Source organism: Oryctolagus cuniculus, chromosome 1, assembly GCF_964237555.1.
Source record: "Oryctolagus cuniculus chromosome 1, mOryCun1.1, whole genome shotgun sequence".
NCBI lineage: Eukaryota > Metazoa > Chordata > Mammalia > Lagomorpha > Leporidae > Oryctolagus > Oryctolagus cuniculus.
This window is the reverse complement of record NC_091432.1, coordinates 114,092,315-114,104,177: the sequence shown is the minus strand read 5'-3', so window position 1 is coordinate 114,104,177 and position 11,863 is coordinate 114,092,315. Positions and strand designations below refer to the sequence as shown.

The 11,863-nt window shown below is 47.0% G+C and overlaps 1 protein-coding gene across 3 annotated transcripts in view; it reads right to left on the bottom strand.

Moving 5' to 3' along the window:
• Nucleotides 1–7,600: 7,600 nt before the first annotated feature.
• The window catches only part of SORL1 (sortilin related receptor 1), a 176,073-nt gene continuing 171,810 nt past the window's right edge, over nt 7,601–11,863 (bottom strand). For 2 of the 3 annotated variants that reach the window (XM_008258525.4, XM_008258528.4), the window contains one exon: nt 7,601–11,742. In XM_008258525.4, the coding sequence (XP_008256747.2) occupies nt 11,675–11,742 (68 nt within the window). In that variant the 3' untranslated portion in view covers nt 7,601–11,674. 3 annotated transcript variants of the gene reach the window in all.

Sequence of the window (11,863 nt, the reverse complement as noted above, 5' to 3'; positions counted from 1 at the left end):
TGTGCCACCAGCCCTTCAAGCTCATGCTCAGAACAGCATTTCCCACCCTCCCCAGCCCCACCCTCCCTCTGCCTTTCCTATCCAGGTCAATGGGATCAGCCAAACCCTCCGTCTTACAGGCTGGGACCAAAATGAAGACTGCCACCCTGAAGATGGCAGAGTTTGGCCTGGGTCTCCCATTGTGTGGCAGGGACCCAAGTACTTGTGCCACCACCTGCTGCCTCCCAGTGTGCACAGACAGAAAGCTAGAATCAGAAGCAGAGACGGGACCCGAACGCGGTAACTCTGATGTGGGATGCAGACGTTCTAAACGGAATCTTATCCACTGTGCCAAACCCTGCCCCCAAACCTGCACCTTTAATGGCTGAAACTTCTATACCAGTCAGGACTCTTTCATTGTACATGAAAACAGACACACTTCTCTCGTTTAAAGCCATTGCTTTGTGAATTTAAGTTATATGTTGCTACATTTCAGACTAACTGATTCATTCTTCAAGAACAGGCCAATTCATCCCTTCATTCCCTTAACAAGTTTACTGTCTAGGATTATTATAAGCTATATGGAGATACAACACATGAGGATCTCCAATTGAAAAGGGTTTGTTGAAGCCAGCATGGTGGCACAACAGGTTAAGTCACTGCCTACAACACCAGCATCCCCTATGAGACTACTGGTTCGAGTCCTGGCTGCTCCACTTCTGATCCTGCTCCCTGCTGATGTGCCTTGGAAAGCAGAAGGAGATGACCCAAATGTTTAGGCCCCTGCCACCCGACGTGGGATATTCAGATGGAGTTCCATGCTACTAGCTTTGACCTGGCTCAGGCCTGGCTGTTGCAGCCATCTGGGGAGTGAACCATGGATAGAAGGTCTTTTTCCTTCTGTCTGTCACTCTACCTTTCAAATAAATAAAATCAAGCTTGTAAAGTGAAAAAGAAAAGTCTATGTTTCCTACTTTCTTATCCTAGCTGGCTCCAAACCTAACTCAGGATCCAGGCTGATGACTGACAGATTGATGGCACAGCAGCCCACGCACTTTTGGGGGGATGATGCTCTTCACTTGTGTGCCCTCCCCCGCGCCCCCGCCCAGGCTCAGCACCTGGATGGGTGCCGTGACCTGTGCTCCTCCCATGTTGTGCCATCTCTCCCATTGCTGGTGAGGAAACATTGCACATGGGCTCAGATTCCTCCTGAGGAAGCTAGCCCCAGTGGACAGCCTCAGTCTGGCCCATAGGCACACAGACAGGTGCAAGAGGCAGCTGTTTGCCCCAGTGTTTTCAGGGCTAACAGACAAAGCAGGGAGAAAGAAGGAAACAGCAATTGGTTAATTACTATTTTAGGGACTCTTTCTTGGTGTTAATTACATTGTAGAGTTCAAGATGAAATGATTGAGATGGGCATATCTTCTGTGCTCCGTTAACAAACAGAGTTGATGGGATAGGTGTTTGGTCTAGTCTAAGCTGTCAGTTAAGACACCTGCATCCCATAACAGAGTGCTTGGGTTCAGTACCAGCTCTGGCTGCATTTGCTATCCGCTAGCTCTAACATAATGATGTCTGACATCCTTGTACTGCAATTGAACCCTTAGGGAAAACATCTTGCTATTGAATACATTCCCTGCTTCACTGAAATGGAGACAGTATTCGCCACTCAACACTAAATATCTCTAAAGCTCCTTCTAATTCCTCAGTCCCTCCCAAGCCATCACACAGACATATGCAAACCGGTCCCACCGCCTCACCTTTAGAACTCTTCTCTTTCCTGCAGTTCAGACATATCCCTGTTATAGCTTCCTTTTGTTCTAAACACACTAAGTGTGACAACCATGTTTGCCACCCGTCTTGTACCATCGTGCCGTGTTCTGCTCTCTCACATCTACTCAGGCTCTCTACTTGCCTCGGTGGGAGGTGTCAAGAGCTCGTTCTCCATCTTCTAAGTAGCTCCACACCAGACGGGAAAAGTTGGTGAGCCAGAGAAAATGAGGTAACTTGAAAGACTCCTCCAATGAGCACCATTAGTGGGGGAGCTGACTCAGTGCACTGCACTGTAAGGCTAGAAAGAGAAGTGGAGCTGGAGACAGGGACAGCCTGGTCTTCCAAGTCAGTCTGTGGGAACCTGCTTCCAGGGACAAAGAGGAAGAAGGGACCCATCCATGTCTGACATCTGAACCAAGTCTTGCCTTGGTAATCGGAAGCAGGACCTAAAAGAAGGGACAGAGGCTTGGAACATACCCAGTGTGGACTTAAGTCATGGTTACAATGACCGAACTGCAAGCAGGTGCACCTGCTCGATCGCATGAAGTGAATAAAGGACACATCAACCGTGCACAGTGGTTATCTCTAGGACTACCAGAATTTTTTTTTCCCTTGGTGCTTTTATTTTCCCAAACTTTCTAGAATTCATTTTAGAATCTCCTACCATACCCCAAAGAATATTATTTTTTTTAAAGATGTCATTTGTTTTATTTGAGACTTAGAGTTACAGACAGTGAGAGGGAGAGACAGAGAGAAAGGTCTTCCATTGGTTTACTCCCCAAATGGCCACAATGGCTGGAGCTGCGCCAATCCGAAGCCAGGAGTCAGGCGTTTCTTCCTGGTCTCCCATGCGGGTGCAGGGGCCCGAGGACTTGGGCCATCTTCTGCTGCTTTCCCAGGCCAGAGCAGAGAGCTGCATCAGAAGAGGAGCAGCCGGGACTAGAACTGGCACCCATATGGGATGTTGGCGCCACAAGCAGAGGATTAACCTACTGCGCCACGGCGCTGGACCCACCCCCCAACACACACACAAAGAATATTATTTTCAAAGACAAAACAGCTGGGTAAAGTAAATTCCTAAGGTATATGTGCAGACCTGTACTATCAGGGGCTGTGCAGGGAATTAAACACCTCCAGATCCAAAGAACTGGGCTCAAAGCTCAGTTCTGCCTCTGACCAGCTGATGTGACCTTGGGAAAATATCTTAGCTTTTCTGTGACTTAGTTTCTTTTTCTATAACACAAGACTCATGACACCTTCCTTAAAGGGCTGTTGTGAGCACTAAATGAATCCACAGATGAGAGTCCTTGGAAGTGACTGGCATGTGGCAATCACCCGTTTGCTTTGAGTACTAACAGTCCCGTCATTGCACAAAGCACTTTTGGATCTCCTTTGGGGAGCGTCGTCTCCAGAGTCTGCCGTGACGTGGACATGGCTTGTGCAAGGGTTCATCAGCTGGAAGCTTGGTCACCAGTGTAATGGTGTGGAGGTGAGGGGTCGGGGAGCCCTTAGGAGGTAGTGGACAGGTCTTTAAGAGGCATTGCTGCTCTTCCCACAGGAGGGAGTCAGGCCTCACTCATGCACTCTTGATTTCCCAGGGACTGGATAAGTTTATGAGAGCAGGTTGTTACAACTTTAGTTTCCTGTTTGCTGTCTTGCTTCCTTCCACCATGTGTCATGTGACCAGCCTCTGTGTGTGTGTGTGTGTGTGTGTGTGTGTCTCCCTCCTTCCCTCTCCCACTCTGAATTCTAATTCTCAGCCCCCCACTTCCACATGCATCTGTCCAGGATTCCACCCCCTGTGCATGCTTCCAACATGTGAGCCCATTGGCCATGAGGCCCTCACCAGGAGTCAATGCCAGTGCCATGCTCTTGGACCCTCAGAGGCATCAGCTAAATAAACCTCTTTTCTTTATAAAGTACCCAGTCTCAGGTATTGTTTACTAATACACTAAATGGACCAGGGCAGCATCTTAAACACATTCGTTTGAGCCACCTCAATGCATGTAGAGCCTCCTCCTTTGAAGATGTGCTAATTCTTAGGGGCATTCAAGTGGTTTGGGATCCAGAAAAGGGTACACTTATAAAGCCAAGGGGTTGATGTTCTTGCCTCGTTTACCTACTGCCCATGAAGAATTTCATAAAACACACACACACACACACACAACTTAGCACCATCTAGGACTTGATCAATGCCTGGGTAACTAATAGGCTCTGTGTCTGCTAGCAGGAGATTGAAAGATAAGTCTCAATTATGAAGATTCTTCATTTGGTAGATCTTGAAGGCTTTATGGATTGGCATACAACCAAAGGGCACATTTCATCAAAGGCTGATTTACATTTAAATCCAAGTCTTTCTTCTTCCGCAAAGTTTGCTGATGCCAAATTTTAAGTATGAAATGTCATTGTTTTCATACAAATATTCCCTAACATTACCAGTTGTCATTTTGGCATTAAATAGGGTTGCGACATTACAATTATCCCATTAGCATACTTAAAAGCATAACATCATTGTTCTTCTGCAAATTGTTGCAGGCTCAAATTACCCTACACATAATCTTCTTTAAAAAAAAAAAAAGTTAATGGGGCCCTGGCATCAGAGCTGGTTGGGGCTGGATCTAAAGAATGGCAGACACCTCCTTTCCCTGGGACCCTCACGGTCCTGTGCTTGCCCGATCTTTACCCAAATAAAAGACATTGCAAGGCTGTGCTGCACTGTGCACATAGGTAAAGGTGAATAAAACACGCACTGAACATTTTTTTCCCCAAGATGCAAAGTATTTTGATAAAATCTAAGTGGGTTGTTGAGAAGCAAAAGAATTCTCCATGTTCCTAATTATTGAGCTCTTTGCAAAAACATTTTCCAATTTAAAAAACAGGCTTCACTGATCTATCATCAGTAGGGAATATCGTGTTCCGCAAAAATGACTTTGCAAAGAAATCTAAGCACATTTCTCTGTCTCCAAACATCAGTTTTAATATTTCTGGTGGGAATCCTGTAAAACTGTATTACATGTGGCCTTGGATCTCCTCAGCAGGCAGCGTCACGACTGTAGACCCCTATATTGGACCAACAGGGCAAAACCGCATGGCGTTAACAGCATGAGCCCGACAACAGAATACATCGAAGTTCTCTTGACTCTGTCACTTTGCTACGTGTAAGATCTTAGGGAAGCACCTCAATCCATATCAAAACTAATTCCCCTCTTTTAAAACAAATAAATAAACCACAGAATTTTTTCAGAAAGTTTTATATAGAGATTTAGCACAGGGGCAGTGTAGTGGTGCAGTGTGTTAAGCTGCTGCCTGCTATGCAAGCATCCCATATGAGCAGTAGTTCAAGTCCTGGCTGCTCCATTTATGATCCAGCTACCTGCTAATGTGCCTGGGAAAGCAGTGGAAGATGGTTCAACTACCTGGGCTCCTGCTGTCCACATGGGAGACTTGGACCGAGTTCTGGGCTCCCCACTTTTTAAAAAGACATTTATTTGAAAGGCAGTTACGGAGAGAGGGAGAGACATCTTCCATCTGCTGGTTCACTACCTGAATGGCTGCAATGGCCAGGGCTGGGCCATGCTGAAGCCAGGAGCCTGGAATTTCACCCCGGTTTTTCACCTGGATGCCGGGACCCAAGGACTTGGGCCATCCTCTGCTGCTTTCCCAGGTGCATTAGCAGGGAATTGGATCAGAAGTCGAACAGCCAGGACTTGAACTGGTGCTCACATGGGATGCCAGCGTTGCAGTTGGTGACTTAACTTGTTGCACTACAACTCAAGCCGGCCTGGGTCTTCCCACTTCTGCCTAGTCCAGCCCTGCCTATTGCAGCCATTTGGGAAGATTTTGTCTCTCCCTGTTTCATTCAAATAAATATTTTTAAAAAGCAATTAGCCCAGTGAATATAAACTCAATAGAATGGGACTGTAATTATTTTCAATCACATGCCATGATTAATGGGGAAAACTCTGTCTCTATGCTGCATGACTTAAGAAATCCTGTGTGCTGGAGTCCTTTGATCTCCTAACACATGCTGAGGCTGTTAGCTGACCTTCTGTTGCTCAGGGCATTGGTCTTGGGCAGCTTCTTCCTGTTTTCAATGCTGGGGGCTGAGAAACCAGAGAATCCCAGCTGACAGCATGGTTCTAAAATGGGGGCTACATCGAGGCATCTCCTGGGTCTCAAAAAGTCTCCTCCTGGAACCTAACTTTAAAATCAACACATACAGGCAGCCGATCACCAGGCAGACACAACAGCTCACAAGCCAGAAAGATCAGATTACATCAATAATGGTGAGGAGACGCCTTCGTGAGGAGTCGTATGATTGACAACACAGGAGAAGCCAGAGCCCAGCCCTGTCCAGGGAACCATAAGGGATGAACTTCCAAGCATGAGACCCCACCGCTAGACCTTCTTCCATTGAAATGGGTACAGGCAGTTGTAATCTCATATGGAGATCATTTGTGTTGTGCACTGTCATTCATTCATTCATTCGTCAGGCAAGCACTATTCTAGTTGAACCCCTCCCACTTCCTTTATTATTCATTCATACTCTCCAAACCACCTGCTGGTTGTGGCTGGCTTCCAGGGTGGCTCTCCCTCCCCTCCAGGGGCGGGTGCCCTGGTCATGCTGACATCCTAGGCAAGGGACTAGTTCCCACAGGGAGCTAATCAATAGACGTGATGTCGCATGGCAGCCTCATGAGTTTGGCTGAGGCATGTCTGGCCACGAGAGTTCACTGTCGTGTGGTGACATAACAAGTTCCCTAAGCCTGAAAGCCTGGAAGGAGACAATGCACAGGTAAATTCAACCGGTGATGGGTCTCCCCTTGGCATTTCTCTTGGTGCAAACTTTTGGACTGAGTTCTGACACCGAACAGTGACACGGGCAGTGTAGCACAATGATGCAATGCAGGATCTGGAGCGAGAAATAACTGGGACTGAGACTCATTTTCCCGAAGCCAAGTAACCTCTGTGTGCCTTCTTCCTCAGCCACAAAACTGATTAATACTTAAGAGTTTTGTTTTGACTCAGTGTTTAAACACAAGCACCATACCAGAAGGCTGTTCAATTAAAAAATAATGCCAATAACCTGGCAGCCAGCACTGTGGTTCAGTGAGTTAAGCCACCGCTTGCAATCATTCCATATGAATCTCAGCTGCTCCACTTTTTATCCAGTTCCCTGCTAATGAGCCCGAGAAAACAGCAGAAGATGGCCTGGCTCCAGATCTTAGACCTTTGCCTCCCACGTGGGAGACGTGGATGGAGTTCCAAGCTCTTGGTTTTAGCCTGGCCCAGCCCCAGCCGTTGGGGCCATTTGGGCAGTGAACCAGCAGATAGAAGATCTCTTTCTCTGTCTCTCCCTGTCAATCTTACCTTACAAATAAAATAAAATAAGCCTTTTAAAAAAAATCTGCCCCTCCAAGCCCCCGTCTGCACCCTCCAATCCTGGCTCACAGCTCCGCCTACCCTTAAGAGTTAAGGGCAACGTTCCTCACCGGGAATGTGTCCATGTCCACAGAATCCTCCCGGAAGTGATCCAGGCCCAGAGCTCCTCTGTGCTGTGCTCCCGTCTCTCAGATCTGAAAACTGCCTTCTTAGCAAACGGTCTCGTAGCAAAGGTGGTTACAGCTTTAAGGGAGCCACTGTCGTCATCAACCCTATGGGATAATTCTATTCACTTCAAAACATCCGCCATCACATCCCCCCAACTCCTCAGCCAACCCAAAGATGCCGCCGCGTTCCTCGAGGCCCCGCCATCGGAGACAAGTTTGTGAGTCTCAACATCAGGCCAGGTCTTGGTGTTCTCTCATCTGAGATAGACAACCCTCTAAAACAGACACGGCGAATGTACTCGGAGACTGCATCAGCCATCTTTATTGCACTCAGAAGAACAACGTGAGACACGCAGAGAGTGGGTTTTGGAAGAGGTGTTTTCCTGACCCAGTTAGATTTTTATTCAGTGAAAAAAGTTGACATTGAGACAAAAATTATCTTGAAATTGTGCAACAATGTAGTAAAATCTTCAGCAGAAATCAGTGACTCCGAAACTTATCAAGGCAATTGAAATTATAAATACCTAATTTCACTTTGGAGAGAAATGCGTATTCAGTGTTTCACTTTAAAGAAGAGCAGATTCGGCCTTTGTTTTGCTGCAGATACTTTTGAGATTTGCCTAGAAGTTTCTAATAATTCCTAGCAAGAGTCTTTAAATGACAAGCGACATGGAAGATGTGAGGATGATGTTCCACTTCGGCTTTCCTGCTTATTTCATTTGCGCGACTGCACATGAAACTAACAGCATTCTTGGGTTATTACTTGGCTCTGTTGATGTACTCCGTAATATGGCTGCTCAGAATCCGTGGGCAGAACCTTCCTACAACCCACCCTCCCTCGGCCCGTGTTCGGCAGCGGCACTCTTTCTGCAAACGTCTGTGCACGCAACATTACATACCTCTTGCTCTCTATTCCATATCTCAGGCTTGCATAGAAAGTAGTCTATATAAACTTAATGCACTGGCTTTTATTACACAAAAAATTGTACCTGAAAAGCAGCACACACTCCAAGTAGGAAACCTAACATTAACAGGAATGTCAAGATAGAACTCCAACACAAATCCCAACGAGAAATTCTGCAGAGTTTGAGAGTCGACTCCTAAGATCAGCCTGGGGTTGCCTATTCAGTCTGGCTCTATCTCGGGGTCTCCGCTGAGGGACAGCCCCTCCCTGCCCCCCAATTCTCTAAGGGAAGCGGGGTCTCAGGCATTCACCATGAGCCCCGTGGTGGGAAAGAGCTCAAGCAAACCTGCCGTAAGGAATTAATGGAAGCGGAATCTTGCTCAGTGAGTGAGCACGGGGGGAGCATTGGGAAGTGGATGCTCGCCCGTAACGGGTTCAACATACCACCCCCGGTGGCCACCGCTCTGAGCAGCACTGTGTCCCCAGAGTTCATCCTGTGGACCACCTAGGATGAGCAGGAGAGAACGTGCAGCTGTGTCCCCACTCAGCCTGCCCAAATACCCCCGGGACATGAGCAGCGATGGAACCCCACTGATGACTTTTCCAAAGGCTGACGTTTCAGTCACCCAGCAGCACAGTGAATCCACCCGGCTGGCCAGGGCAGCCAGTAAATGGTGCAGACCCTCCTCTGTCCAGGTCTGCACAGACACGGCCTCTCCCTGGGGTTCTCTGTAGAACTGTCATTCTATCCACCTGCACTTGTGACTCACTCAGAAAGCCCAAGGGGCATTCAGTACGGAAAGCAGCAGTTAGCAGTTTTATCTACAGAGAATTCACAGCCGGCCCCAGGCTGGCCACGTGAAGGATGGTCTCTGCGAGACAGAGAAGACTTCTCCCTGTATGGTGCGAACTGCTGAGGTGGCACTGTCAACACGGTGCAAAAACCGCTTGTTCACGAGCAACCAGGGGCTCCAAAGGGTCACAGGGAAGACAGTCATCTGGTCACCTTCTGAGGCTGCACGCAGAATTTCTTTTCACTTTCGACTCTCACCGCAACTTCTAGACTCTGGCAGATGGCAAATACACATCAAAACCCCACAACGCTACGCAGAGGGAAGGAGAAGTGTGTGCTTCAAGAGTTCATAAAAATATACAATTTACACATAGCTGCATCTATCTAGCTTAGTCTTCGGAACTTAGCTCTTCTGTTTATATAAAATACTCTAGCCCTAAAAGGCTGCTTGTTTTCAAACAGCACAGTGACATTTCCCAGGGAGAGGGGTGGTGGCCGGTCTGTACAGTACTGTGCAGTAAGTGGGAGGCACTGGTAACCAGGAAGGAGGCTCAAATATCTTCAGTTGCCAACTGGAGACATATGCTCGGGAAAAGGCTTGCCTGTGGAACAATTGAAAATAATGTCTCGGTGCCTTTTATATCAGCGTTCACAAATGCCACCCGAAAGTTGGCAGAAACAGAAAAGAAGAAAATACACTTTTTTTTTTTTTCATGGTTCGATTAACTGACTTGCCTCCCACCAGACTGCTAATCTTTCAGCTGCTTCAGAGCTTATTAAAGCGGAGGTGGTGGGGCTTGGTGTTTGGAACAAAACTCCAAGGCAAGACAAGATAAAGCCAAAGAGATTCCAGTCTTCAAGAAAATTAAGAAGAGCGTGCTAGGGAAGAAGAGAAAAATATGCTGGAAGAAGGCTCATCATGACCGTCATTTGTTAAAATGAACTAGAGCCCTATCCACACAGCATACTAAATATCTACAGTTGGAAATACTCCTCATCTAATACATATACATAAATAAAAATTTCAAAAGCTAAACAGAAATTTAATTGGCTCTTTCTTGGTTTTCCAAACAATCACTAAGCAGAATGAAACTCTATTATTACCCAAGAATGATGCTTTTGGTTAGGAGAGACCCAACACTTGTGAGAAGGGATGCGCTGTATCTCAACAGGGATGGGGCTTACAGAGCTTACATACCAAGGGCACATGCTCCCAGGAGTGACTGGAAGATGCCCTGGGCGCACTGCTGCTCAGCGGGGGGAATTCCACAGTGAGGCTCCTACAGTACAAGTCACAGCAATGCTAGACACTGGTGCCTGCAACACCAAACCTGCAGGTCGTCACAGTCCAGTGGGTTCTACAAATCTTTCAAGTGGCCATGATTTGATACAGGGGTGGCAATGTTAATAGCAGAAGGGGAAAAAAAAAAACCACACACACACACAGCTTGTTTTACAGAGCGAAATAACCGAACACATCCAGGGTTGCTGCCATTGTTCACTGGCCTGGGCAGGCAGATGGCGAGGACTCTGGGAGAGTCAGACAGCACTTTCTCTTCACATAGGGAGGGCCACAGGCAAGGCGGGTAGAGTGGGGAGAGACAGAGAGAGAGGAGAGAAGGCAGTGACCCAATTCAAAATGACTGTGGATGTTAGTATGGATTTTTAAGGACAATTAAGTGGCCACCTCAACTCAAATATGAAATTTTGTATTTGGGATTCTTCATTGGCAAGTAAAAGAAAAAAAAAAGTTGAAAATGGAAGAACTTTGTGCTACATTTGCCAGTGTATCTAAATGATGGCACAGATCTTGAGCTCTCTCTCACAACCAGAGTAAGTTTTGGCAATGCCAATGACACCAGCACACAACAGAGCAGTGTCATCATTTTGCAGCTTTCAAAGCCACATCTTGTACAGAGGCATACGCAGTGAATGTCCATCAGTGAGTAAGAGAAGACTGTTGGCTCGCAGGGCTTCCCGCACCGCAGCTCTGAGACCCAGCAGTGGCCCAGGGCGCACTCCTGCCCAAACCGTCACGTGACAGCAGATGAATGAGGGCGGACCACTTCCGGAATGCCAGCAACGCCACTCTGTTCCCCAGCTGCAGCTTCAGGGTGAGGGGCTCCCACACCCAGCGCCAGATGACCACTAAAGCCTGGCTGTGTCCAGGGCCCCAGTAAATTAACAAAATGACATAAACGGACCTTCCCCCTTCGTACGCCCAACACCTTCACAAAAACTAAACCCAAACAAAATGTCCATGTTGAGCAACTTCCAAGGAGAAGGGGTCCCACCCTTCCCTCTCTTGCAGTTTTTATTAAATACATTTCTGTGTCTTAGAAAAATAAAAAAGACGGCCAATGTATTGAATCAAAACTATCTCACAGACTTAAAAGCATGCCCAGCAAGCACAGCCCTGTAAGACTACATTAATGTCAAATCAAACCAATCTGGTGACTAAAATCAGCCTGGCTTGACGTTCACAGTTGATTACTATGACTTTTATTCATTCCTTTCTTTCCTGTGTGTGTGTTGTTTTTTTTTTTTTTGCTTTTGTTTTTGGCCCATATAAAAATAACATATTGCAACTCAAAGTGCATCTTTTAAAATAAACCATCAACTATCTTTATCAAATAAAATATTTACACCATTTGGTTTCTAGTGAGGAAAGCTCTTTCAGGCTATCACCATGGGGACGTCGTCCGAAAATCCAGTGATCATAGGAGCATCTTCATCATCCTCCCCTAGAGACAAAACAGCCAGGCTTGGTGAGTTCCAGTGCACTTTTGCTGAGCCCACATCCCGCCGCTCTGCCCACGCCCCAGTCCTTCACAACCCCCGGGCTAGGGACATCAGCATCACAGC